This window comes from Macaca nemestrina, chromosome X (genome assembly GCF_043159975.1).
Source record: "Macaca nemestrina isolate mMacNem1 chromosome X, mMacNem.hap1, whole genome shotgun sequence".
NCBI lineage: Eukaryota > Metazoa > Chordata > Mammalia > Primates > Cercopithecidae > Macaca > Macaca nemestrina.
In genome coordinates this window covers 112,243,664-112,268,443 of record NC_092145.1, presented here as the reverse complement: position 1 = coordinate 112,268,443, position 24,780 = coordinate 112,243,664, and the positions used below count along the sequence as shown (strand labels likewise).

Below are 24,780 nucleotides of genomic sequence, written 5' to 3'. Positions count from 1 at the left end.
GTGTAGCAGCTGTTTTCAGTGGTGCTTGGGAGCTGGCTGCAGACAGGTGGTCCTGTAAAAGCTCTGCTCTTAATGCAGGCACATTCCACTCCCATGTGTCTTCAAAACCTTTTTCTGGAATATATGTTTTTTTTTTTCAGTTGATACATAATAGAACAATGTTTGTGAAGCTCCCTTTTGCTTTGTAACATAATAGAATGTAATGGCATCTACATTCAGTGAAAGTGTTTTGATGTGCAGAACATGGCCGGTTACAGTGGTTCATGCTTGTAATCCTAGCATTTTGGGAGGGCGAGGTGGGTGGATCACTTGAGGTCAGGAGTTTGAGACCAGCCTGGCCAACATGGAGAAACCCCATCTCTACTAAAAATATAAAAATTAGCTAGGTGAGTTGGTGGGTGCCTGTAGTCCTAGCTACATGGGAGGCTGAGACAGGTGAATCACTGGAACCCGAAAGGCAGATGTCGCAATGAGCCGAGATCATGCCACTGCATTCCAGCCTAGGTGACAGAGGGAGAATCCCTCTTGGGGGAGAAAATAAAAGGTACAGAACATTTCCATCACCACAATGCTATCTCTTGTGCTACTCATTTTTAGTAATACTCACTCTCCTCCCATCCACCATCCCTACCCCCTGGCAACCACTAATCTGTTTTTCATTTCCACAATTTTGTCTTTTCTACAATGCTGTACAAATGAAATATATAGTATATGACATTTTAAGGGCTTATTTCACTCAGCACAAATACCTGGAGATTCACCCAAGATATTAATATTTGTGTATCAATAGTTCATTGTTGCTGTTGTTGTTGAGACAGAGTCTCACTCTGTCTCCTAGGCTGGAGTGTGGTGGTAGATTACAGGCATGCATCATCATGTCGGTCTAATTTTTGTATTTTTAGTAGAGATGGGTTTCCCATGTTGCCCAGACTGGTCTTGAACTCCAGGCCTCAAGGGATCTGCCCTCCATCCACCTTGACCTTTCAGTGCGCTGGGATTACAACACTCAGCCTACCATTGAGTTTTGAGAGTATTATACATATCCATTATATATTCTGAATGTGAGTCCTGTCTTGGATATGTGGTTTGCAAATATTTTCTCCTAGTCAAGACCCTGTTTTTTCATCCTTTTAACAGGGTTTCTTGCAGAGCACAAGTTTTAAATTGAGTGAAATCTAATTTATTTGTTTTCCTTATGGATTATGCTTTTTGTATCGTTCACTATGCCCTAGACCTCAGACGTTTGTCCTATGCTTTCTTGTAAAAGTTTTTTTTTTTTTTTTAGTTTTATATTTTAGATTTAAATTTATGACCCACTTCAGGTTTTTTTTGTATAAAAACATGAAGATTAGGTCTTTTTTTTTTTTTTTCAGCCTATGGCTCTGCAACTGCTCCAGGACCATTTGTTCAGCAGATGATCTTTCCTTCTTTTTGTCTCTTTGTAAAAAATCAGTGTGGGGATATTCATAGGTTCTCTATTTTGTTACAGTGATCTGAGTGTCTATTCTTCTCCCAATACTATACAGTCTTGATTCCTGTAGCTATATAAGAAATATTGAAATATGGTAGAGCCATTCCTCCCACCTTATTCTTCCTTTTCAAAAATTGTCTTAGCTATATATATATATATATACACACACACACACACACACATACAAACATATATATATATATATTTGAGATGCAGTCTGACTTGTGTTGCCGAAGCTGGAGTGCAGTAGGGTGATCTCGGCTCACTGCAACCTCCGCCTCCCCTCCTGGGTTCAAGTGACTCTCCTCTCTCGGCCTCCCTAGTAGCTGGGATTACAGGCGTGTGCCACCAAACCTGGCTAATTTTTGTATTTTTAGTAGAGAGGGGGTTTTGCCATGTTGGCCAGGCTGTCCTTGAACTCCTGACCTCAAGCAATCTGCCCGTCTCAGCCCTCCAAAGTGCTGGGATTACAGGCATGAGCCACCGGGCCCAGCATTGTCTAAGCTATTGAAAATTTGTTACAGCAGCAATCAAAAATGAAAACACATGGAAACATTTATTAGTGAAACAAAAGAGAAAGTTAAGAAACAGACTAATCTATATGCAAACTTCAGCATGCATTTCCAAATGGGGCAAAAGATGATGGGTTGTATAATAAATGATTGCTTGACAAGTGTCTATCCATTTGAAAAAACGAAGATTAAATCCTTACTTTGAACCACATAAAATAATAAATTCTAAAAATTCAGTGATGTAAATGTGAAAACATGAAATCATAAAGAACTAGATGAAAATGTGGTAAAATATTACAGTGTAAGACATCTTGAGTTGGCATAGGCACTTCCTGACATTATACCAACGCTATAAACAATGAATCTGACATAAAGATGTAAAAATTAAAGTATCGTCTAATTCAGAAGACACCATAAACAACTGTTTAAAAAGGCAAATTTTGGGGAAATTGGTGAAGCATCCACAATAAATCAACAGTAACCATCTCTAATATAAAACAAAGCTTTTGCATATCAACAAGAGAAACCGGAACAACCCAATGAAAAAATGTGTTCAGGCATGGCACTACTTCACCGTATAGCAGAAAAGGATTACAAAATAGGAAGTATGAAAGGAAAATAATAAAGGAAATGGAGAATAGATCCCAGAAGTTTCAACATTCATCCAATAGAAGTTCCAGAGATAGGCCAGGCGCAGTGACTCATGCCTATAATCCCAGCCCTTTGGGAGGCTGAGGTGGGCAGATCACCTCAGGTCACAAATTTGAGACCAGCCTGGCCAACATGGTGAAACTACATCTCTACCAAAAATACAAAAATTAGCTGGGCATGGTGGCACATGCCTGTAATCCTAGCTACTAGCAGCACTGAGGCAGGGGGATCACTTGGACCTGGGAGGCAGAGGTTGCAGTGAGCCGAGATCATGCCACTGCACTCCAACCTGGGCAACAGAGTAAGACTCCATCTCGAAAATAAAAAAGTTCCAGAGGTAGAGACAGAGAATAGAAGGACTGGGCCTGGCACCATGGCTCAGGCCTGTAATCCTAGCATTTTGGGACGCTGAGGCAGGCAGATCACCTGAGGTCGGGAGTTTGAGACCTGCATGGCCAACAGGGTGAAACCCCATCTTTACTAGGGGTTGGTGGTGGGCGCCTGAAATCCCAGCTATTGAGGAGTTCAGAGCAGTTCCCAGTAAGAAAACCCTTGATGGTTTGGCCCCACTGGGGGATGGCATGTCTTCAAGTGGGAAAAGGTCAGAGGCCACAGATGGCGGATCAGCCCAGGTGGAGCTTTCTAAGTTGCATTCTTTTTTCTCCTTGTTTTCTGGAAGGCTTATTACCTGTTCTGTGAACATATAGAGCAGACACTTGGCAGGGCTGGCCCAGTGCTAGCCCAAAGTGGCGTGATAACATTAAGGAACAGGGGACTTGGAAAGCTCCTAGAAAAAGTGCAGACTCATCAAAGCTGGCCAGTAACTGAGCATTCCTTTCCTACCTCTCCCTCTGCCCTCTGAGCTACGCAATTACAACCAATATCACTCACCCATAGACTCCCTCCACACTGTAAGGCAGAAATCCTGTAAGCGTCCCTGGGGGCTCATAGTCTAGGGACTGGAGAGAAGAATTGGCTCAGTTCAGCTCTAGAGGCTCCGTATCCTACGACCTATCAATCCAGAAACCCTGAAACTCACGTGGAGTGTCTGGGCTGACACATCTTCTCAGGCACAAAGAGTTATATAGAAAAACTGTCAGATAGGCCAGGCGCAATGGCTCATGCCTGTAATCCCAGTACTTTGGAAGGCTGAGGCGGGAGGATCCCCTGAGGTCAGCAGTTTGAGACCAGCCTGGCCAACATGTCGAAATCCCATCTCTACTAAAAATACAAAATTAGCTGGGCATGGAGGTGCACGCCTGTAACCCCAGCTACTCAGGAGGCTGGGGCAGGAGAATCACTTGAACCTGGGAGGCGGAGGTTGCAGTGAGGTGAGATCACACCATTGCACTTCAGCCTGGGCAATAGTGAAACCGTCTTAACAACAACAACAACAAAAGGCTGGGCATGGTGGCTCACGCCTGTAATCCCAGCACTTTGAGAGGCTGAGGCAGGCGGCTCGTCTGAGATCAGGAGTTCGAGACCAGCCTGGCCAACATGGTGAAACCCCGTCTCTATTAAAAATACAAAAATTAGCCTGGCCTACTGTCACACGCCTGTGGTCCCAGCTACTCAAAGGGCCAAGGCAGGAGAATTGCTTGGACTCAGGAGGCAGAGGTGCAGTGAGCCAAGATCGAGTCACTGCACTCCAGCCTGGGCGAAAGAGCAAGACTCTGTCTCAAATAAATAAATAGAAAGAAAACCTATTGGATAGATTTGATATGAAAACATTAACTGCTCAAATAAATAATTCAGTGGAATAGATTCGATATTAAAACGGATATAGTTGAAAAGGCAATTACTGAGCTGAGGAAGTGAGTCTGAAGAATTCATAAAAGTAATGGTAATGGATAGAGATGAAGTAAATGAAAGAAAAGTTAATTAATAGGGAGGATAGAAGAATAAATGTCGAAACACATCTAATAGTAGCCTTATAAGAAGAGAATATAGTCATTAAAAAGGAGAGTGTACTTTAATAAGTAATGGATGAGAATTTCTCAGATTTAGACAAATGTCTTAAGATTTAAAGGGATCATCATACACACACACACAGATACACACACACACAGGAACAGTGAAACGAAAAATTGTGGAAGACAAAGAAAAAATATTTTTAAAATGATCAGAGAAATAGCAGGTTACTTACAAGGAAAAATATTTAAACCTTCATCCGATCTCTCAAACACCACACTGGAGGCAAGGATATAATGGTGTAATAACTCCAAAGTGTTGAACGAAAGGAATTTTTATTTTTTTTTAGACAGAGTCTCACTTTGCCACCCAGGCTGACTTGCAGTGGCATGATCTCGGCTCACTGCAACCTCTACCTCCCAGTTTCAAGCGATTCTCCTCCACAGCCTCCTGAGTAGCTGGGACTATGGGTGCACAGCACCACGCCCGGCTAATTTTTGTAGTTTTAGTAGAGATGGGGTTTCGCCATGTTGGAGAGGCTGATCTCGAACTCCTGACCTGAGGTGATCTGCCCGCCTTGGCCTCCCAATGTGCTGGGATTATAGGGTCAAGCCACTGTGCCCAGCGAAAGAAAGGAATTTTAATATTTGCTGGAATACGGCAATGTCAAGCATATAACACTTCAGGAGACTGAAGACATAGGGAAATGTTAAAGCAAACAAGTATTTATTGCACTTATTAAAGACTGTAAGGAACGGCCAGCTGCAGTGACTCATGCCTGTAATCCCAGCACTTTGGGAGCCCGAGGCAAGAGGATTGGCTGAGCCCAGGAATTCAAGACCAACCTGGGCAACACGGCGAAACCCAGTCTGTACAAAAAATACAAAAATTAGGCGGGCATATCAAGTTCCTGGGTCTGTAGAGAATTAAAAAAAAAAATAGCTGGTTTTGGTGGTGCGTACCTGTAGCCCCAGCTAGTCGGGAGGCTGGAGCGGGAAGATTGCTTGGACCCTGGAGTTTGAGGCTGCAGTGAGCTAGGATTGGGTCACTGCACTCCAGCCTGAGTGACAGAGTGAGACTTTGTCTCACAAAATATAAAAAAGATCCTAAGGACGATTTTACTCAGAGGGGGGACTACTGTGATAGGTACAGGGATCACTGCAATGGGCTCTTGCGGTGGGATCGTGATATTAGGATCGACTTCAACTTCACCAAGGACAAGTGGGGATTTGTAGTCAGGGAGTAGGAGCAGGGGGTCAGAAGATGAGAAATTACTTGGAGGAAATCTCAGGTGCAGGGGGATTCTGGCTAAACTGACTTGACAGGATTTTTGCTGAAACCGGCTAAATGGGCAGAGTCTCTGGATGAAGGACAGAGTCTGAGGTTGGGACCTAGTCAGAAACAGGACTCAGAGGAGCCTCACTCAAGTTTGGTCAAAGGAGGGTGACTCTCTCTGAAAGCATAAGCAATAAAGTCAATAGCAGTAAAATGAACGGATCACAAAGGAGAATTTTTGTGCAATGCTAAGCAGGACTCTGCTTTAACCATTGTGAAGGTTGATTATGTGAAGTGAGTTGTTCTTAGTTTTTTATAAATTCTTATTTGCAGAGAAAGCCTTCAGGTACTATGCTTCAGAGAGAATAGGTTGTAACATGTTTTGTTTTTGTTTTGTTTTGCTTTTGTCTCAGAAACAAAAAAAAAACCTAATAAATGCAGTTAAGACACTATCTTAAAACAAATTCCCCATTTTCTTACACTGATTATTTAAAAGATAAAGAAAAACAGATCAACACGTTAAGAAAACCTAATTCAAACCTAGAGGAGCAGACTCGTCCTGCTCCAGTGTACCCTTGACACTAATGTTCGATTTTTAGAAAAACTGATAAAAAATTTATTTTCAATACTAACCAATCTGATCATATATAAGACTGCCTTCTCAAAGCTCATCCCTCATAAACCCTCAACAACTTGTCTAGAGACTCTATCATTTTCTCACCCCCAGTCTTAGTCCCATAATTTTTCATTTTTATATTGGACTCCAATCTAGGTACCAGTAAAATGTTAGAGGAAAGGCATAAACTGAGGAAAGGACTCTTAAGCAAAAAGAGTCCAGGAAAATTCTAAGCCTATCAAGATTGCAAAAGACTCTAAAATTAGGAGAGGCACTGTCAGGAAGGTATGCTCTAGAGAGAAAGTCAAGAATGGGGCCATGTTTGCTAGTGCTGAAGAGATTGGGCACGTGACTCAAGGAGCTCTTCCACTATGCTCAGCCATAGCTGGTAATAGAAATGATATTACCTGGGAAAGATCCACAAAGGACCTGCTGGTCTAAAGGTGTGAATCACTATGACATACATTCTGAGAGGAGGGCTATGGGACCAGAGGGGAGAGCTTCAAGCTACAGAGGATTTTTCTGAATCCTAGAAGCCAAATGGAATTTGTCCTGCTAGATTTCAAAATGGTTGGAAGCAGCGACTCCTTCCTTTCTTCCATTTTCTCCCATTTGAAATGGAAACATCTGTAACTATTATCCTACACCTGTCCCACCACTGTATTTTTGGAACAGATAACTTGTTTTCTAGTGTCACGAATTCACAGCAGGAGAATTTTGCCCCAGGATGTTTCATAACCAGAGTCTCATCCATATCTGTTTTAGATGAGGAGACTTGGTACTTCTGAGCTGATCTTATTTGGATAAGATGCCGGACTTCAACGAATGTTGCATGGTTTGAGACATTTGAGGATTTGGGGACGGGGTGCATGTATTTTGCATGTGGGAGAGATGTGAATCCTCGGGGGCCAGAGGGCAAACTGTGGTAGACTGAACAATGTCCCTCCAAAAGATAGCCACATGGTAACCCCTGGAACCCGTGAGTGTTAACTTACAACAAAAAAAGTGATTATGTTGGTCAGGTGTGGTGGCTCACACCTGGAATCACAGCACTTTGGGAGGGCGAGGTGGGTGGGTCACGAGGTCAGGAGTTCAAGACCAGCCTGGCCGAGATGGTGAAACCCCATCTCTACTAAAACTACAAAAATTAGCTGGGCATGGTGGTGGGCGTCTGTAATCCCAGCTACTCAGAAGGCTGAGGCAGAGAATTGCTTGAACTTGGGAGGCAGAGGTTGCAGTGAGCCGAGATCACACCACTGCACTCCAGCCTGGGTGACAGAGTGAGACTCCATCTCAAAAAAAAAAAAAAAAAAAAAAAAGTAATTATGTTAAAGATCCTGAGATGGGGGAGATTCTCCTGGATTATCTGGGTGGGCCCTAAATGTAATAATGAGTGTCCTTATCAGATTGAGGCAGGGAGATCTGACACAGACAGAAGAGAAGAAGGCAGTATGACTGCCATGGTTTGAATGTCCCCACCAAAACTTGTGCTGAAATGTAATTGCCATTGTAACACTATTAAGAGGTGGGCTGTCGGGAAGTGATTAATGCCATTGTCATAAGAGTGGATTAGTTATCACGAGACTGGGTTTGTTATAAAAGGGAGTTTAGCCACATTTTCTCTGTCTGTCTCCTGCACTTGCTTTTACCTTTCATCCTTCCACCGTGGCACAACCCTCACCAGATGCCAGCGCCATGCTCTTGGACTCCTAGCCTCTAGAACTGTACACCAAATAAACGTCTCTCCTTTACAAATTATCCAGTTTGTGGTATTCCATTATAGTAACAGAAAACAAATGAAGGCAATGACCATGGAAATAGAGATTAGAGTGATGCAGCCATGTATTAGTCTGTTCTCACACTGCTATAAAGAACTGCCCGAGACTGGGCAATTTATAAAGGAAAGAGATTTAGTTGACTCACAGTTCTGCATGGCCTCATTGAAATTTTTCCTTCTTTCTTTGGCCTCAGGAAACAATCATGGCCAAAGGTGAAGAGGAAGCAAAGACTTTCTTCACATGGTGGCTGGAGACAGAAGTGTAAGCAGGGGAAATGCCAGATGCTTATAAAACCATCAGATCTCCTGAGAACTCACTGTCACAAGAACAGCATGGGGAAAACCGCTCCCATGGGGATTTTTAATCCGTGGGGATTGCAATTCGAGATGAGATTTGGGTGGAGACACAGAGCCAAACCATATCAAGCCACAAGCCAAGAAATGCTGGCAATCACCGGAAGCTGGAAGAGGCAAGGAACAGATTCTCTCCTAGAGCCTCTAGAAGAGTACAGCCCTGCTGACACCAACTTGGTTTCAACTCAGTGAAACTGATTTCAGATTTCTGGCCTCCAGACTTGTGAGAGAATAAATTTATGTTGTTTATGCTACAAAGTTTGTGGTAACTTGTTACAGCAGCCAGAGGGAATTTGGGGTGATTGTAAGGAGTGATGTAAATTATGTTAAAGAACCTTTGCAGTTGTAAGGTACATTCATTCATTCAACAAATAGTCGAGGCAATATAGAAGAGTAATTAAAAGCCCAGACTTTGAGGCTGGGCGTGGGGTGATTCACACCTGTAATCCCAGTGTTTTGGGAAGCCAAGGCAGGAGGATTGCTTGAGGCCAGGAGTTACTTCCAGATCAGCGGGGGCAACACAGCAAGACCCAATCTCTTAAAAAATTGTTTTAATTAAAAATAAGTACATACATTTAAAATTGTATACATTTTAATGTATACATTAAAAATACATACATCCAAAGCACAGACTTTGGACTCAATTCACCTTGGGGGTGAATCCCAGCTCTGTCACCCACTGACTATGTGACCTTGAGCAGACTGCTTTATTCTCTGAGCCTCAGTCTCAACATCTGCACACTGGGGATGATAATAGTATTTAACTCAAGAGAAGGTTGTGAAAATTAATGGGAAGATGCACATAAAGGGCTTTGTGCTGGGCTCAAGGGCCATTGCCCTGTCCCTGCCTTAATAGAGCTCGCTGTCATTTTGGGAGGATCTTAGAGAGATCAGGGCTGTAGATGGAAAGCCCAGAGAGGAACAGGGACATGTTGGAGGTACTAGGGATGGGGGTATGGGAAACTTCTTAAGAGAACTTGACTTATGAGCTCCCTGAAGAACACAGTGGGCCCAAATTACATACTCTTTTTACTACTATTATTGCAAATATTATTAATATCAATAGGTAAAACATATTTCTCGTTCTTTGGTCTTCTAGAAAAAATATATAGAAGTGTTTTTTTAGTTTAAATTTATTTTTAAAAACTTTTTTTTTTTTATAGAAGTGGGGGTCTCACTACGTAGCCCAGATTGTTCTGGAACTCCTGGCCTCAAGTGATCCTACTATCTCCTGCCTCAGCCCCTCAAAGTGCTGGGATTACAGGCGTGAGCCACTGGGACTGGCTCATTGAAATTTTTCTTTTTTTCTTTCTCTCTCTCTGTCTTCCTTTTTTTTAGACAAGATCTTGCTCTGTGGCCCAGGTAGGCAACAGTGGCCGGATCATGGCTCACTGCAACCTGGTACTCCTGGGCTCAAGCAATCCTCCTACCTCAGCCTCCTGAGTAACTAAGACTACAGGCACACTACCTCGTTAATTTTATTATTATTTTTTATTGTAGAGATAAGAGACAGGGTATCGCTCTGTTGCCCAGGCTGGGGTGCACCATGTGATCGTGGCTCACTGCAACCTCTGCCTCCCGGGTTCAAGCGATCCACCAGCTGTGGCCTCCCAAAGTGCTGGGATTATAAGGGTGAGCCACCGCGCCCGGCCCAAATTTCTTACGTTACTACAGAGTTCCTAGGAAAAATCCCATACATGAAAAAGTTAGAAACTGACAGGAAGGATTTGAGATGGTGACTTGCTTCGTATACACTGCTTATTAAAACTGGATAACAAATGCACCACGGGGGGTGGTGGGGGGGATAGGAAAAATGGCAAGACAAAACCAGCCCATGCGTACTCTGATTTTGAAAGAATTTAAAGAGAAAATCAGAGCATGCGTACTCTGAACTTGGAGTAGCCAATCCCAGGGGATGCTTTAGGCGGGAAAATCAGAGTCTCTGCCCTCGCTTTGAGAAGGTTCTGTCCCTGGAGCCTGGACTGAGAGACCCCACGTCAGCTTGGCTTGTCCCGCCTACTGTTCTGACTTCTAATTGGCCAGATGGAGTTCACTGACTGCCCTGATTGGTCCATCATCCTGGGGCAGTGACATCACAGAATATTTTCTCCTCCTCCAGCCACACTTTGTCGCCAACTGCTGCCGACCTCGCCACCACTGCTTTGTCTCTGAGGTAGGTTCTCTTGAAGGGACACCCTAGATGGGCCAATGGGGGCAGATAGAAAAGGAGGAAGCCTCCGTAGGGGCCTCAAGTGCTTGGGCTTCCCAAAATCTTGAGGACTGAAAGACAACTAATGCCTTTCAGGGCGATCATCATGGAGGAGCCTCCCGCCTCGGCCTCGCGCCTACAGGCCTGTGCCATCCCACCCCTGGAAATATTTTTTCATTTTTGTATTTTAGTAGAGACGGGGATTCGTTATGTCGGCCAGGCTGGCCTGGACTGCCTGGGCTCAAGTAATCCTCCCACCTCGGCCTCGGGACTACAGGCACGCACCACCCCGCCCTCACTAGTATTTTTTACTTTTTAATTTTTTTTTTAGTAGAGACAGTTTCGCCATGTTGGCCAGGCTGGCCTCAACCGCCTGGGCTCAAGCAATCCTCATGTCTCTGCCTCGGGACTACAGGCACGCACCACCCCGCCCTCACTAATATTTTTAATTTTTCATTTTTTTTAGTAGAGACAGTTTCGCCATGTTGGCCAGGCTGGCCTCAACCGCCTGGGCTCAAGCAGTCCTCCCACCTCGGCCTCGGGACTACAGGCACGCACCACCCCGCCCTCACTAGTATTTTTTATTTTTCATTTTTTAGTTCAGGCGGCTTTGCTGTGTTGGCCAGGCTGGCCTAGACCACCTGGGCTTAAGCAATCCTTCTTCCTTGGCCGCGGGACTACAGAAGGGCACCAGCCTGCCCACGCTTTTTTTTCTTTTTTTTTTTTTTTCTTTTAGTAGAAACCGGGTTTCACTATGTTGGCCAGGCTGGCCTCAACATCCTGGGCTCAAGCGATCCTCCCACCTTGGCCTCAAGTCTACAGGTGTATGCCATTCCACTCCTGCTAGGTTTTTTTGGTAGGTATTTTTATTTTTATATTTATTTATTTACTCTTTTTAGAGATGGGGTTTCATTATGTTGGCCAGGTCGGTATTGACCTCCTGGCCTCAAGCAATCCTGCCACCTCGGCCTCAGAACTACAGGCAGGAGCCACCTCGCCCATGCTATTTTCTTGTTACTGTTGTTAGTAGGAATGGGGTTTTGCTGTGTTGGCCAGGCTGACCTCGACCTCCTGGGCTCCAGAGATCCTCTTACCTCAGCCTCGGGGCTACAGGCATGCACCACCTCACCCCCACTAATACTTTTTATTATTATTTTTTTTTGTAGAGGGTTTCACTAGATTGGCTAGGCTGGTATCCACCTCGTGGGCTCAAGCGATCCTCCCACCTTGGCCAGCCAAAGTGCTGAGATGTTACAGGCTTGCGCCACCAACCCCAGCTAATTTTTTGTGCTTTTTTTTTTTTTTTTTTTTTTTTGTAGAGATGGGAGTTTTGCTATGTTTCCCAGGCTGGTCTTGACCTTGTGGGCTCAAGCGATCTGCACGCCTCGGCCTCCCAAAATGCTGGGATTACAGGCATGAGCAACCGTGCCTGGTCGATTGCTGCAACCTGAAATGCCCCACATTCTCTCTAAGGGATGGCGGGCTCTTCCTTCTTATAATTTACAAATAACCCGGTAATAGCTTCCAAATCCATTCATATTAGCGAAGGTCGTTTGTCTTCAACAGAACAGAACCCCCCATCCCTCTGCCTGATCAAATCCATCACCAAAGAGACCATGTTGTCTCTGGGACTCACTTCCTTTCCTTCATTTATTGAGTGGGGGTGTCAGAACGCCCCCACTCAATAAAATTATACAGTTACGTCCCTGCCTCCCCAACAAGGGTCTGTACATCTTCCAGGGTAAGCCTAGCTCCAGGGAAACTACTAACAACATTAGCTAACCCCCTCCCAAAGACTCAAGGCTGTTTTGCCCATAGGAAACCTGTCATCCCCAATCAGTACTTCTCCCAGAGACCCCCTGGCTCCCTGTTTTCATCTGACTTCTCCCCATGTCCTTACTCAGGGACAGATAAGCCCTGGATGGAGAAATGCAGCACCTGATTCCAGGTGACTGAATGTGGCTGGCCTTCAGAGATTTCTCCCTCTACAGGACCAAAGGTGCTGTGGCTGGAAAGTCTCAGGCTGTTTCTCTTGCAGGTCAGACTGCTCCCGGTGCCATGAACAGAGACAACGCCTTTGCAAAGAGACCCAGGGATGATGCTAAAACATCAGAGAACAGAAGCATGGTGAGGTGACCTGGAGGGGGCATAGCAGTAGTTCAGGGCATAGAGTAGGCTGACCAGATTTCTGAGGAGGGGAGGACAGAGGTACTGGGGAAAAGGAGCAGGATCCCAGGGAGATCTGGACCGCTGGGAGCATCCCATCTTCGCTCCGTCATCACCTAGCATCCCTGGAGACAGGTCTGTGGCCGTGCACTGCATTTGGTGAATCTCAGTCCATTCTGCAAGGTGGGAAGAGAGCCAGCCAGCAGCATTAAAGTCTTACTGTGTGGCAGGGGAGAAGCTAGGGAAGGTCCCCATGTTCTCTCAGTTAGCCATGGCATCAACCAGGATGGATTATCATCCCCACTTCCCAGATCCAGCACACAGGAAGCGGCTCCAGCTGAATGGCAGACATACCTAGCTGAGTCACTGCCAGAATTTCTTTCTTTTTTTTTTCCTAGGCCTTTGTTGGTATTACCAAATACTTCTCTAAGAAAGAGTGGGAAAAGATGAAATACTCGGAGAAAATCAACTGTGTGCATATGAAGAGAAAGTATGAGGCCATGACTAAACTAGGTAACAGAAAGTTCTAGGTACAGACAAGTCTGGGGACACATGAGCATCCCTTTTCCTGCTTTGCCTAGTTCTTTTTTTTTTTTTTAATTTATTTATTATTATTATACTTTAAGTTGTAGGGTACATGTGCATAACGTGCAGGTTTGTTACATATGTATACTTGTGCCATGTTGGTGTGCTGCACCCATCAACTCGTCATTTACATCAGGTATAACTCCCAATGCAATCCCTCCCCCCTCCCCCCTCCCCATGATAGGCCCTGGTGTGTGATGTTCCCCTTCCTGAGTCCGAGTGATCTCATTGTTCAGTTCCCACCTATGAGTGAGAACATGCGGTGTTTGGTTTTCTGTTCTTGTGATAGTTTGCTAAGAATGATGGATTCCAGCTGCATCCAAGTCCCTACAAAGGACTCAAACTCATCCTTTTTTATGGCTGCATAGTATTCCATGGTGTATATGTGCCACATTTTCTTAATCCAATCTGTCACTGATGGACATTTGGGTTGATTCCAAGTCTTTGCTATTGTGAATAGTGCTGCAATAAACATACGTGTGCATGTGTCTTTATAGCAGCATAATTTATAATCCTTTGGGTATATACCCAGTAATGGGATGGCTGGGTCATATGGTACATCTAGTTCTAGATCCTTGAGGAATCGCCATACTGTTTTCCATAATGGTTGAACTAGTTTACAATCCCACCAACACTGTAAAAGTGTTCCTATTTCTCCACATCCTCTCCAGCACCTGTTGTTTCCTGACTTTTTAATGATTGCCATTCTAACTGGTGTGAGATGGTATCTCATTGTGGTTTTGATTTGCATTTCTCTGATGGCCAGTGATGATGAGCATTTTTTCATGTGTCTGTTGGCTGTATGAATGTCTTCTTTTGAGAAATGTCTGTTCATATCCTTTGCCCACTTTTTGATGGGGTTGTTTGTTTTTTTCTTGTAAATTTGTTTGAGTTCTTTGTAGGTTCTGGATATTAGCCCTTTGTCAGATGAGTAGATTGCAAAAATTTTCTCCCATTCTGTAGGTTGCCTGTTCACTCTGATGGTAGTTTCTTTTGCTGTGCAGAAGCTCTTTAGTTTAATGAGATCCCATTTGTCAATTTTGGCTTTTGCTGCCATTGCTTTTGGTGTTTTAGACATGAAGTCTTTGCCCATGCCTATGTCCTGAATGGTACTACCTAGGTTTTCCTCTAGGATTTTTATGGTATTAGGTCTAACATTTAAGTCTCTAATCCATCTTGAATTAATTTTCGTATAAGGAGTAAGGAAAGGATCCAGTTTCAGCTTTCTACTTATGGCTAGCCAATTTTCCCAGCACCATTTATTAAATAGGGAATCCTTCCCCCATTTCTTGTTTCTCTCAGGTTTGTCAAAGATCAAATGGCTGTAGATGTGTGGTATTATTTCTGAGGACTCTGTTCTGTTCCATTGGTCTATATCTCTGTTTTGGTACCAGTACCATGCTGTTTTGGTTACTGTAGCCTTGTAGTATAGTTTGAAGTCAGGTAGCGTGATGCCTCCAGCTTTGTTCTTTTGACTTAGGATTGTCTTGTTCTTAGGCTGCAGAAAGTACCCCACATTTTCCTTTTGTTCAGGGAAAAATTGCGAGGCAGCTTCTGGGTGTTCTGCTCTTCCTATCCTGTCAGGGCTGAGGACAGGGCCTGGCCACAGTGGAGCTTATACCTGGATCCTGCACGTTTCTCTCCCATAGGCGTCTTTTCTGATGAGCCTAACTGTCTCTGTGGCATCGCAGCACATCTCCCACCCTACCATCCTTCTCTCGGCTTCTCTCTCTCTCTCTCTCTCTCTCTCTCTTTTGGAGTCAGAGTCTCACTGTTACCTAGGCTAGAGTATAGCAGTGCAATCATAGCTCAATGCAGCCTCGAACTCCAGGGCTCAAGCAATCCTCCTGCCCAGCCTATGGAGTAGCTGAGGCTACAGGCACATGCCACCATGCCCAACTAATTTTATTTTATATTTTGTAGATATGGGGGTCTCTCTGTGTTACCCAGGCTCGTTTTGAACTCCCAGCCTCAAGCAATCCTCCCGCCTCAGCCTCCCAAAGTGCTGGTACTACAGACATGAGCCACCATGCCAGGCCTAAGTTCGTCTTAAGAAAGAAACATTTTGCTTCTTTCTAGGTTTCAATGTCACCCTCCCACCTTTCATGCGTAATAAACGGGCCACAGACTTCCAGGGGAATGATATTGATAATGGCCATAACCGCAGGAATGAGGGTGAGTAGATGGGAAGGGGCTGGAAAGGGTCTCCTGAAGCCCAACTGCTTTTCAGCTCAGCTATCTGGGAAGGATCCTCAGGCATTTGTTCCCTCATACACATCAGGGCTGAGTGAAAAAAAAAATTGCATACAGAAAGTTAACTACAGAGATCATTCATAAAATTATAAAACATGTAAAACAAGAATATGAATATTTATGGATAATAAGCAAATGGAAAATGCATAAAACATGAATGTGAATAAAAAGCCATCAAATTGAGGAGACTGGCTGTAAATGGAGAAGGAGCGGGGGCATGGATTGGTGAGTGCTGCACAGACAGCTTCAGTCATGACTTATTGATAGTGTTTTTATTTGTTTTTGTTTTGTTTTTGTTTTGTTTTGTTTTGTTTTTTGAACTGGAGATTCGCTCTTGTTGCCCAGGCTGGAGTGCAGTGGCACAGTCTCAGCCCACTACAACCTCTGCCTCCTGGGTTGAAGAGATTCTCCTGTCTCAGCCTCCTGAGTAGATGGGATTACAGGCGCCGGCCACCATGCCCACCTAGTTTTTGTATTTTTAGTAGAGACGGGGTTTCACCGTGTTGGCCAGGCTGGTCTCAAACTCCTGACCTCAAGTGATCCACCCTCCTTAGCCTCCCAAAGTGCTGGGATTTCAGGCATGAGCTATTGCACCCAGCCCGTTAATAGTGTTTCTAACATTCTGAATAAATAAATCAGATCTAACATAGTCATGGGGTAATGTTGAGATGCGACTGAATTCAATATTATTCCCCATACTTTTCTGTGTGTTTGAAATATTTCTTTTTTAAAGGACATGTTGTTCTTGCTAAACACTGTTAATGAATCAAAGCACAGTTAAGAAAATTTTAAGGCCGGACGCTGTGGTTCACGCCTATAATCCCAGCACTTTGGGAGGCCGAGGAGGGCAGATCACCTGAGGTCAGGAGTCCGAGACCAGCCTGACCAACATGGAGAAACCCCGTCTCTACTAAAAAAAAAAGCACAAAATTAGCCGGGCATGGTGGCACATGCCTCTAATCCCAGCGACTAAGGAGGGTGAGGCAGGAGAATGGCTTGAACCTGGGAGACAGAGGTTGCGGTGAGCTGAGATCGCATCATTGCACTCCAGCCTAGGCCACAAGAGCAAAACTCCGTCTCAAAAAAAAAAAAAAAAAAAAAAAAAAAAAAAAAAAAAAAAAATTTAAAAGTGAAAAAAAAGAAAATGTTAAAAGTGTAGATTTGCCAAAAACTTCCAGTGATTGTTTCATTAACAGCATGTAGATATTGGATAAATATCCTAAGAGAAATGGTGATGAACACATTATGTAATGAAGATTGCTGTTTCTCTGTATTTTATTAAAACCGTAGATAACATAGGGTGAAAAAAAGACAGCTCCTTAGGTAGAGATCTTTGTGCATTTCAGGAATATAAAGGGGACATATGTGTTTACTGGCTCTTCTGCACTGACAATGCAATCATAAGATAAGGTCAGAATGTCCAAACCATCTCTAATAGACCTATTACTCCCCAACTAAACAGGCCAGATTCTACCATCTCCCACAATCACTATAAGAGGTCTGACAATCCAGTGCTTGAGTATCTGCCAAGTTTTTGACATTAAAGGAGTGTCTTTATACTGAAAATATTTCAGAGCCACTGAACTAAATCATCCATGGTTCATCACACATTTAACAGCTTAATATGCATACCATAAGATTCACCCATTTGAAGTGTACAGTGATTTTTAGTTGTTGTACATCTTGAGTGGATACAGTTCAGATTCCCAACTAATCAATTTAATTATTTGGGAAAAAGTAAAAGATACGTAATGACATAAGATGAGACTGTGATGGGGTTTAACCCCCATTTGATAAACCATGAGATGGAAAATTCTGAATTGATGCCACAGATAAATGCACCAACCATGACTAAACATAATTCAGAAGCAAATCTCAAATAACTCCTCAACAGTGAGTGGACTCATAACCCTCTGCTACAGAATTCCCTCATGCAACAGAAGTCTCTCTAGAGTTTGGAAATCTTTACCAACAAAGAAAAATGCTGATGTATTCTCTTTCAGTTGGACGTCCTCAGATGACTTTTGGCAAGCTCCAGAGAATCATCCCGAAGGTGAGTATCTCTCAAATCTAAAGGACCAGAGAACCTTTGTCCCTTCACGGATGTGAACACTGGTAAGAGTGGGAGAATATCAAAAATGCCCTCATTGCCTCCTTCTCCCCATGTCTATCACAACACCTGATGTAGCATCGACAGCTTAATAATACTGAGTTGTGATTCTTAATACTTCCTTTGTTTTCATAGTGATGCCAGATACTATTTTAATAACTTCACATGAAGTAATGTAGTGAATCCATGAGAAGACCTCTATGATGTTGTGTCTGTTATTATCTCCAAATAATAATGAGTCACACACTTCAGTGTTTATAAAAGCCATGTGACTTGGCGCAAATCTTCTAAGTTCTCTGAGCTCCAGATTCCTGGTCCATGAAATGGAGGTGAAGAATCATAGTTCATGTTATAGATCATAATTATCAGCAAAATAATGAAATGAGGCTATCGTGGTACAGAGATGTTAAAGAATTTTCCTGAGGCGGAGTGGCAGGTGTAGTTTAATCCAGAGCTCCAAGCCATTTAAAGCTCATTCACGTTTGCATTTATTTATGAAGTTCAGATGTTGCTCACTAGGGATTTACCCCATAGGGCCTGCTGGTGCTTCCGTTGAGACACCCATTCTCGCAACAGGAAGGACCAGCTGGCCTCTCCTCTGTTACCAGGGCCGCTTGCATGGCTTAGGAATTGCTTTGACTGTTGGCCCCTCCTTGAGCTCCTTGAGGGCCTTGTCTGCACCTGGGGCATCCGGGAAGCCCCAATCCCAGCCCAGGGGATCCCTCGGAGGTGCCTGAATGAGTGATCCCACAAGTGCAGATTCAACTCTGGTTTAGAGGGTAAAGGAATGTGGGAGTTGGGTTGCCAGTGTGGAGACCAAATTCAAAGAAGGAAACAGAAAGGTGTTAATTGTTATTATTATTATTACATTTAAACAGTATTTACAAGCTCAGAGAGTACTTTCCCTTAGCCTATTTTACATGTATTGTTCACTATTTCATAAGTGAGGAGGCTGAGTAAAAAGTAGCTTAAGGGCCAGGCCCGATGGCTCACGAGTGTAATCCCAGCATTTTGGGAGGCCGAGGTGGGCAGATCATGAGGTCAAGAGATAGCATCCTGCCCAACATGGTGAAACCTCATCTTTACTAAAAATACAAAACTTAGTGGGGCGTGATAGTGCCTGCCTGTAGTCCCAGCTACTCAGGAGGCTAAGACAGGGGAATCACTTGACCCGGGGGAGGGGGAGATTGCAGTGAGCTGAGATCTCGCTACTGCACTCTAGCCTGGTGACAGAGCGATACTTTGTCTCAAAAAGAAAAAAGAAAAGCAAAGAAAAAAGTAGCTTAAGATTGTTGGTCAGTGACATATCCCAATGTAACCAGAATTGGTATGGGTACCATCTCACTGAATTCCACATTAAATGTTGGTGCCTCTCTAGGGTGCTATGCCATATCTGGTACTGCTTTGTTTGCTGCCTAGATTAATTTCAGCAAACCATTTCTTTCCCTCTCCCTTCCTTGTATTCATCTCCCCACAGTATCTTTCCCAGCAGTGTTTTGTCCCCTCGCTACGTATTTACATTTAGACTCCCAGCAACTGACTACAAGCCTTTATGGGATCCCTTGTATTTTATAGAAGCTCTTCCATTTGTAGACCTTTTGAATTCTTAGAATGCTATTTTTCTCCAAATCTTCTGTATACCACACTCTCAATTACATGGAGATTTCTGCTGTTTGCACGAATGTCAGTCTTAAAAGAGTGTGAAGATAAGCATTCTAGCCCTGGAAGCCCCATTCATTTAGGCCATTCCTTTCCCTTCTAACCTCCCAGGTTTCTCCTTATTTAGGTAAGTGTAACTCTCCCAGCGTTGCTGAGAATATTGATTAAAGTAATGCATGTGAAGACGCTTTGTAAACTCTAAAGCACTATAGAAATTTCACTGATACTGTTTATCTGTGACCTTCACATTGTAAAGATAATGCTCAAGAAGCCAGCAGAGGAAGGACATGATTCAAAGGGAGTACCAGAAGCATCTGGCCCACAAAATGATGGGAAACAGCTGTGCCCCCCGGGAAAACCAAATACCTCTGAGAAGATTAACAAGAGATCTGGTAAGAGGAAACAATTCAGGAGCAACCACTGTAGCTTCCCTGGCTATGTTCAGGTGTGTGGACTGGGTGCGTGGCATGGATCCCAGACAAGCCTGGGTCCAGGCTGGGCTGAGGAGCTCACCCAGCTCCAGATGAGATGTTAGAGATGACTTTCAGAGACACAGACTGGAGTTGTAAAAAACCACGTGTCTTGGGGCAAGTCTTCCAAATTTTCTCAGTTCCAGATTCCTAGTCCATAAGATAGAAATAAAGAATCATAGTTCATAAATTGTTTGGAGGCATTAAATTAAATCTAGAAGCCTGATGACGTGAAAGGTGCTCAAGCAATTTTATCTGTGATAATCTGGAATCATATCTTAGTCAGCTCAATGCCTGATACTCAACACATGTGTACTTCAGAGATATTGCAGGTTCCGTTCCAGACCACTGCAATAAAATGGGTCACACACATTGTTTTTTGTTTGTTTCACAGTGCATTAAAACATTATGTTTACACTATAGTGTAGTCTACTAAGTGTGCAATAGCGTTATGTGTAAAAATGTACATACCTTAATTTTAAAATAATTCGTTGTTAAAAATGCAAACAATCTTCTGAGCCTTCAGTGAGTCACACTCTTTTTGCTGGTGGAGGGTCTTGCCTCGGTGTTGATGGCTGCTGGCTGATCAAGGTGGTGGTTGCTGAAGGATGGAGTGGCTGTGGCAGTTTCTTAAAAGAAGACAACAATGAAATTTGCCACATTGATTAGCTCTCCCTTTCATGAAAGATTGCTCTGTACTATGTGATGCTATTGGATAGCATTTTACTCACAGTAGAACTTCTTTCAAAGTTAGAGTCAATCCTCTCTAGCTATGAAAGTTTTAGATGGCATCACCTTCCAATAGAAGGCTATTTTATCTATATTGAAAATCTGTTGTTTAGTGTAGCCACCTTTATCAGTGATCTTAGCTAGATCTTCTGCATAGGTTGCTTCAGCTTCTCCATCAGGGTTTGCTGCTTCACCTTGCACTTTTATGTTACAGAGACGGCTTCTTTCCTTAAATCTCACGAACCAACCTCTGCTAGCATCCGACATTTCTTTTGCAACTTCGTCACCCTCTCAGCTTTCATGGACTTGAAGAGAGTTCGGGTCTTGCTCTGAATTAGACTTTGGTTTAAGGGAATGTTGTGGCTGGTTTCATCTTCTATCCTGACCACTCAACTTTTCTCTATTTCAGCAGCTTGGCTGTTTGGTTCAAGAGGCCTAGCTTTCAGCCTATCTTGGCCTTCCTCAATAACCTTGGCCATTTCTAGCTTCTGATTTAATGTGAGAGACATGTGACTCTTCCTTTCATTTGAACACATAGCCACCATTGTAGGGTTCTTCATCATCCTAATTTCAGTGTTGCTGTGTCTCAGGAAATAGGGAGGCCCAAGAGGAGGAGAGATGGGGAACAGCTCATCAATGGAGCAGTCAGAACACACACAACATTGATCAATTACGTTCCTCATCTTCTGTATGGGCAGTTCCTGGTACCCCCAAAACATTTACACACAACAGCGTGACTGTAGTCAATAATAAGTTAATCACACATTTAAAAATAACTAAAAGAGTGTAAATGGATTGTTTATAACACAAGGATAAATGGTTGAGGGCATGGAGACCCTATTTTCCATGATGTGATTATTACGCATGGCATGCCTGTGTCAAAGCATCTTACATACCCCATAAGAATATACACCTACTGTGTACCCACAAAAATAAAAAACAAAAATTACTTTAAAAGACCAAAAAACAACAAAAACATTTGCAATAATAATATCAAAGCTCACAGATCACAGATCACAACAGACATAATAATAGTTGAAAAGTGTAAAATTGGTGAGAATTCCCCCCAAAAAGTTGCACTATCTGCGAAGCACTATAAAAATTAGGTGCAATAAAACAAGGTATGCCTGTGTGCCCTTAGCAAATATGTGCAGAACGAAAGGAGGTATGGTTGAATGTTCCTGTAAGTGAAGAGGTTGGGAATCTAAACCTCACAACGGAAGGAGCCAGAAGCTAAAACTTTAATTGGCATTTGGCCTGTATTGTTGTGGGTCTAAGGTCTCAGCCTCTCTAAGCCAGAGAATGTGAAAAACTGGAAAAAGAAGACCCATGGGCACTTGGGAGAGGGGAGGCATCTCCACTTTTGGAGAAAACAGAACCTAACACTCTCCAGCCTACCCAACCCTCATCTTCCAACTCTTCTCCATCATAGGACCCAAAAGGGGGAAACATGCCTGGACCCACAGGCTGCGTGAGAGAAAGCAGTTGGTGATTTATGAAGAGATCAGCGACCCTGAGGAAGATGACGAGTAACTCCGTAAGTGAACTTTCAGCTCATCCACCACATCCCTGCAGATGTGCTATTCTGTTACAGTACCAGTATCCCATCTTGTCACTTGTTCCCCGAATCATTCCCTTCTCATAATTTTCTAGGGTACAGCATTGAGGCTGAATGATGAGATTTCCCATGCTCTTTCTACTCCCTGCCCTGTATATCCAGGGTTCCTCCCTACCCAGGATGCTGTGGGTTCCCAAACCCCAGGTCAGTCCTGATACGTGGGCCACACCTTCCTCTAGCCTAGAAATGGATAAACCAGGCAAGGAAGTTACTGTGGCATGTGCAGATGGTTCACTTCGAGGAACCGTGGAAAGCGTGTGCAGGTCCTGAGGTAGGGCAGAATCGGAGTGTACAGGGTCTGCACATCAGGAGGAGTTGAGATTGAGTTATCAGGCAGTGGCAACTCACTGCCACTTACTTTCCTTCTCTCTTCTTGCCTCAGCCTCAGAGATATGACACATGCCCATGATGAGAAGCAGAATTTGGTGACCTTTCAAGAACATGGGCATGGCTGCGGACCCCTCGTCATCAGGTGTATAGCAAGTGAAAGCGAGTGTTCACAACAGTGAAAAGTTGAGCATCATTTTTCTTAGTGTGCCAAGACTTCGTTGTTAGCATTTCCGTTGTATTTTCTTACAGTATGCCATTCTGTTAGATATTAGCATTTTCATTGATGAGCAAGACATACTTAATGCATATTTTGGTCTGTGTATCCATGTACCTACCTCAGAAAACAAGTATTGTCAGGTATTCTCTGCATAGAATAGCAAAGCACTTCCCTCCTCTCTCCCCAGATGTGGCGATTGACAGCAGGTCTGAGTGTTTAATTTCAGATTTTTCCTCTGCATTTACACACCACACACACACACACACACGCACACACACCCCACACACCAAGTACCACTATAAGTATCTCCCATCTGCCTTTCCCTATTGCCATGTGTCCTGGTCAAGTCCCTCCACACCCTGTTTTCTTTTCAGCCTGTACTCCCCTCATCCGATTCCCCTATATCAGTTACTGATAGTTAATAAACATTTGCAAACGTTACCCGGTTGTTTGCTCCTCCCATTATTGTGCACACAGCTCTTTGCAAGTGTGTGAATATTTATTAGGAAAGATGCTTAGAAGTGGAATGGCTGTATCAAAGGAGTCATTTATTCAACAAAACCCTAATGAGTGCATCCCCATGCTGAGCGCTGTTCTAGGTGCTGGAGAGACATCAGGGAACAAGGCAGGCAGATGTTCCTGACCACCATTCTAGAGGAGGATGTTTCCAGTTGTTGGTTTTGTCTGTTTGTTTGTTTGTCTGTTTTTTCTACAGATGGGTTCTTCCTCTGTCCAGGCTGGAGTGCAGTAGCATCATCATAGCTCAATGCAGCCTTGAACTCCTGGGCTCAAGCGATCCTTCCACCTTGGCCTCCTAAAGTGCTAGGATTCAGGTGTGAGCCTCTGTGCCTGGCCTCCAGTTTTTATTTTGATAGAGACCATACACTTAATTCCTGGAGCAGAATTCTGCAGCAGGTGGTTGGGCATCTTGGCCTTTGCTCTCTGAACGAATTTCAAGTTCAAAGGTCTGGGATGGTCCATTTGGGAGTATGTGGGAGGAGACACAGATGAAATCGTCATCTGGGGAATGTGGAGGAATAAGGAAGATGCGTGCACGGTAGACCCTGTGATGGACAGGGAATAGAAGAGTCCACTTAGTCTCCATGCAGGGGAGCAATGGTGGGAAATTCTCCTGGACAGAAGCATGAGACTGCCCATCAAGGGTCTCACCAACCAAGGGTCTGGGGGCTGGGGTGGGGACGATGATTGGGGAATGGGACAGTTCTTTCTCACAGGTACCACTGCACGGTGCAGAGGGGAAACAGTTGTTGGGAAGGAAAGGGCAGAGGGGAATCTATTTTAGAACAAACCATTGTGTGTGAATGGAGACATTAAAGCTCCATTCACACGCAACAGACTTGAAACACCAGCCCCAGGTGGAGGCAGGATTGGAGCTGTTTTGGCAGTCCATAGCCCATCACCTTGGCCTCCTGGTTCTCCCCAGCCTTGGAAGGAGGACACTATCATCATTATGCGTATATGATAGATGAGAGACGGAGTCCCAGACAGATGGTAGGCATCTTGTCACAGGTCCTACAGCTGGCAGGGGCAGGAGGGGCTGAGTTTGGAGTTCACTGACTTCAGAAACATTAAGGAGGACAGATGTGTGTGATGGAGGGAGGGAGAATTGAACAAGCCCGGGGTTCTGTCCCCATTCGCAAGGTAGAGGCTGTGGGTTCATTTTCCCAAGACAAGGAGCCGTAGGAGAGAGAGAGTGCAGGGAGAGAGAGGCAATCGTGGTCATAGTGGGGACAGTGGGAGACAGAGATATGCAGGGTGGGCAGAAGAGGGGCAGGCAAGGAAACAGGGGAGACCAAGGCCATGTGTGGGCTGCCACAACCACTAGAGGGACAGGGTGCCAGGAAGG

At 44.1% G+C, this 24,780-nt stretch overlaps 1 protein-coding gene across 1 annotated transcript; it reads left to right on the top strand.

Annotated features, from left to right (window-relative positions):
* Nucleotides 1–10,590: 10,590 nt before the first annotated feature.
* LOC105493882 (putative protein SSX6) lies at nt 10,591–23,354 on the top strand. Its single transcript, XM_071088699.1, has 8 exons — nt 10,591–10,740; nt 12,815–12,903; nt 13,341–13,455; nt 15,607–15,702; nt 17,784–17,833; nt 19,806–19,941; nt 22,181–22,285; nt 22,749–23,354. The coding sequence occupies exons 2-7, from the start codon at nt 12,835–12,837 to the stop codon at nt 22,279–22,281; spliced, it is 567 nt and encodes a 188-aa protein (XP_070944800.1). The 5' UTR covers nt 10,591–10,740; nt 12,815–12,834; the 3' UTR covers nt 22,282–22,285; nt 22,749–23,354.
* The last annotated feature ends 1,426 nt before the right edge of the window (nt 23,355–24,780 follow it).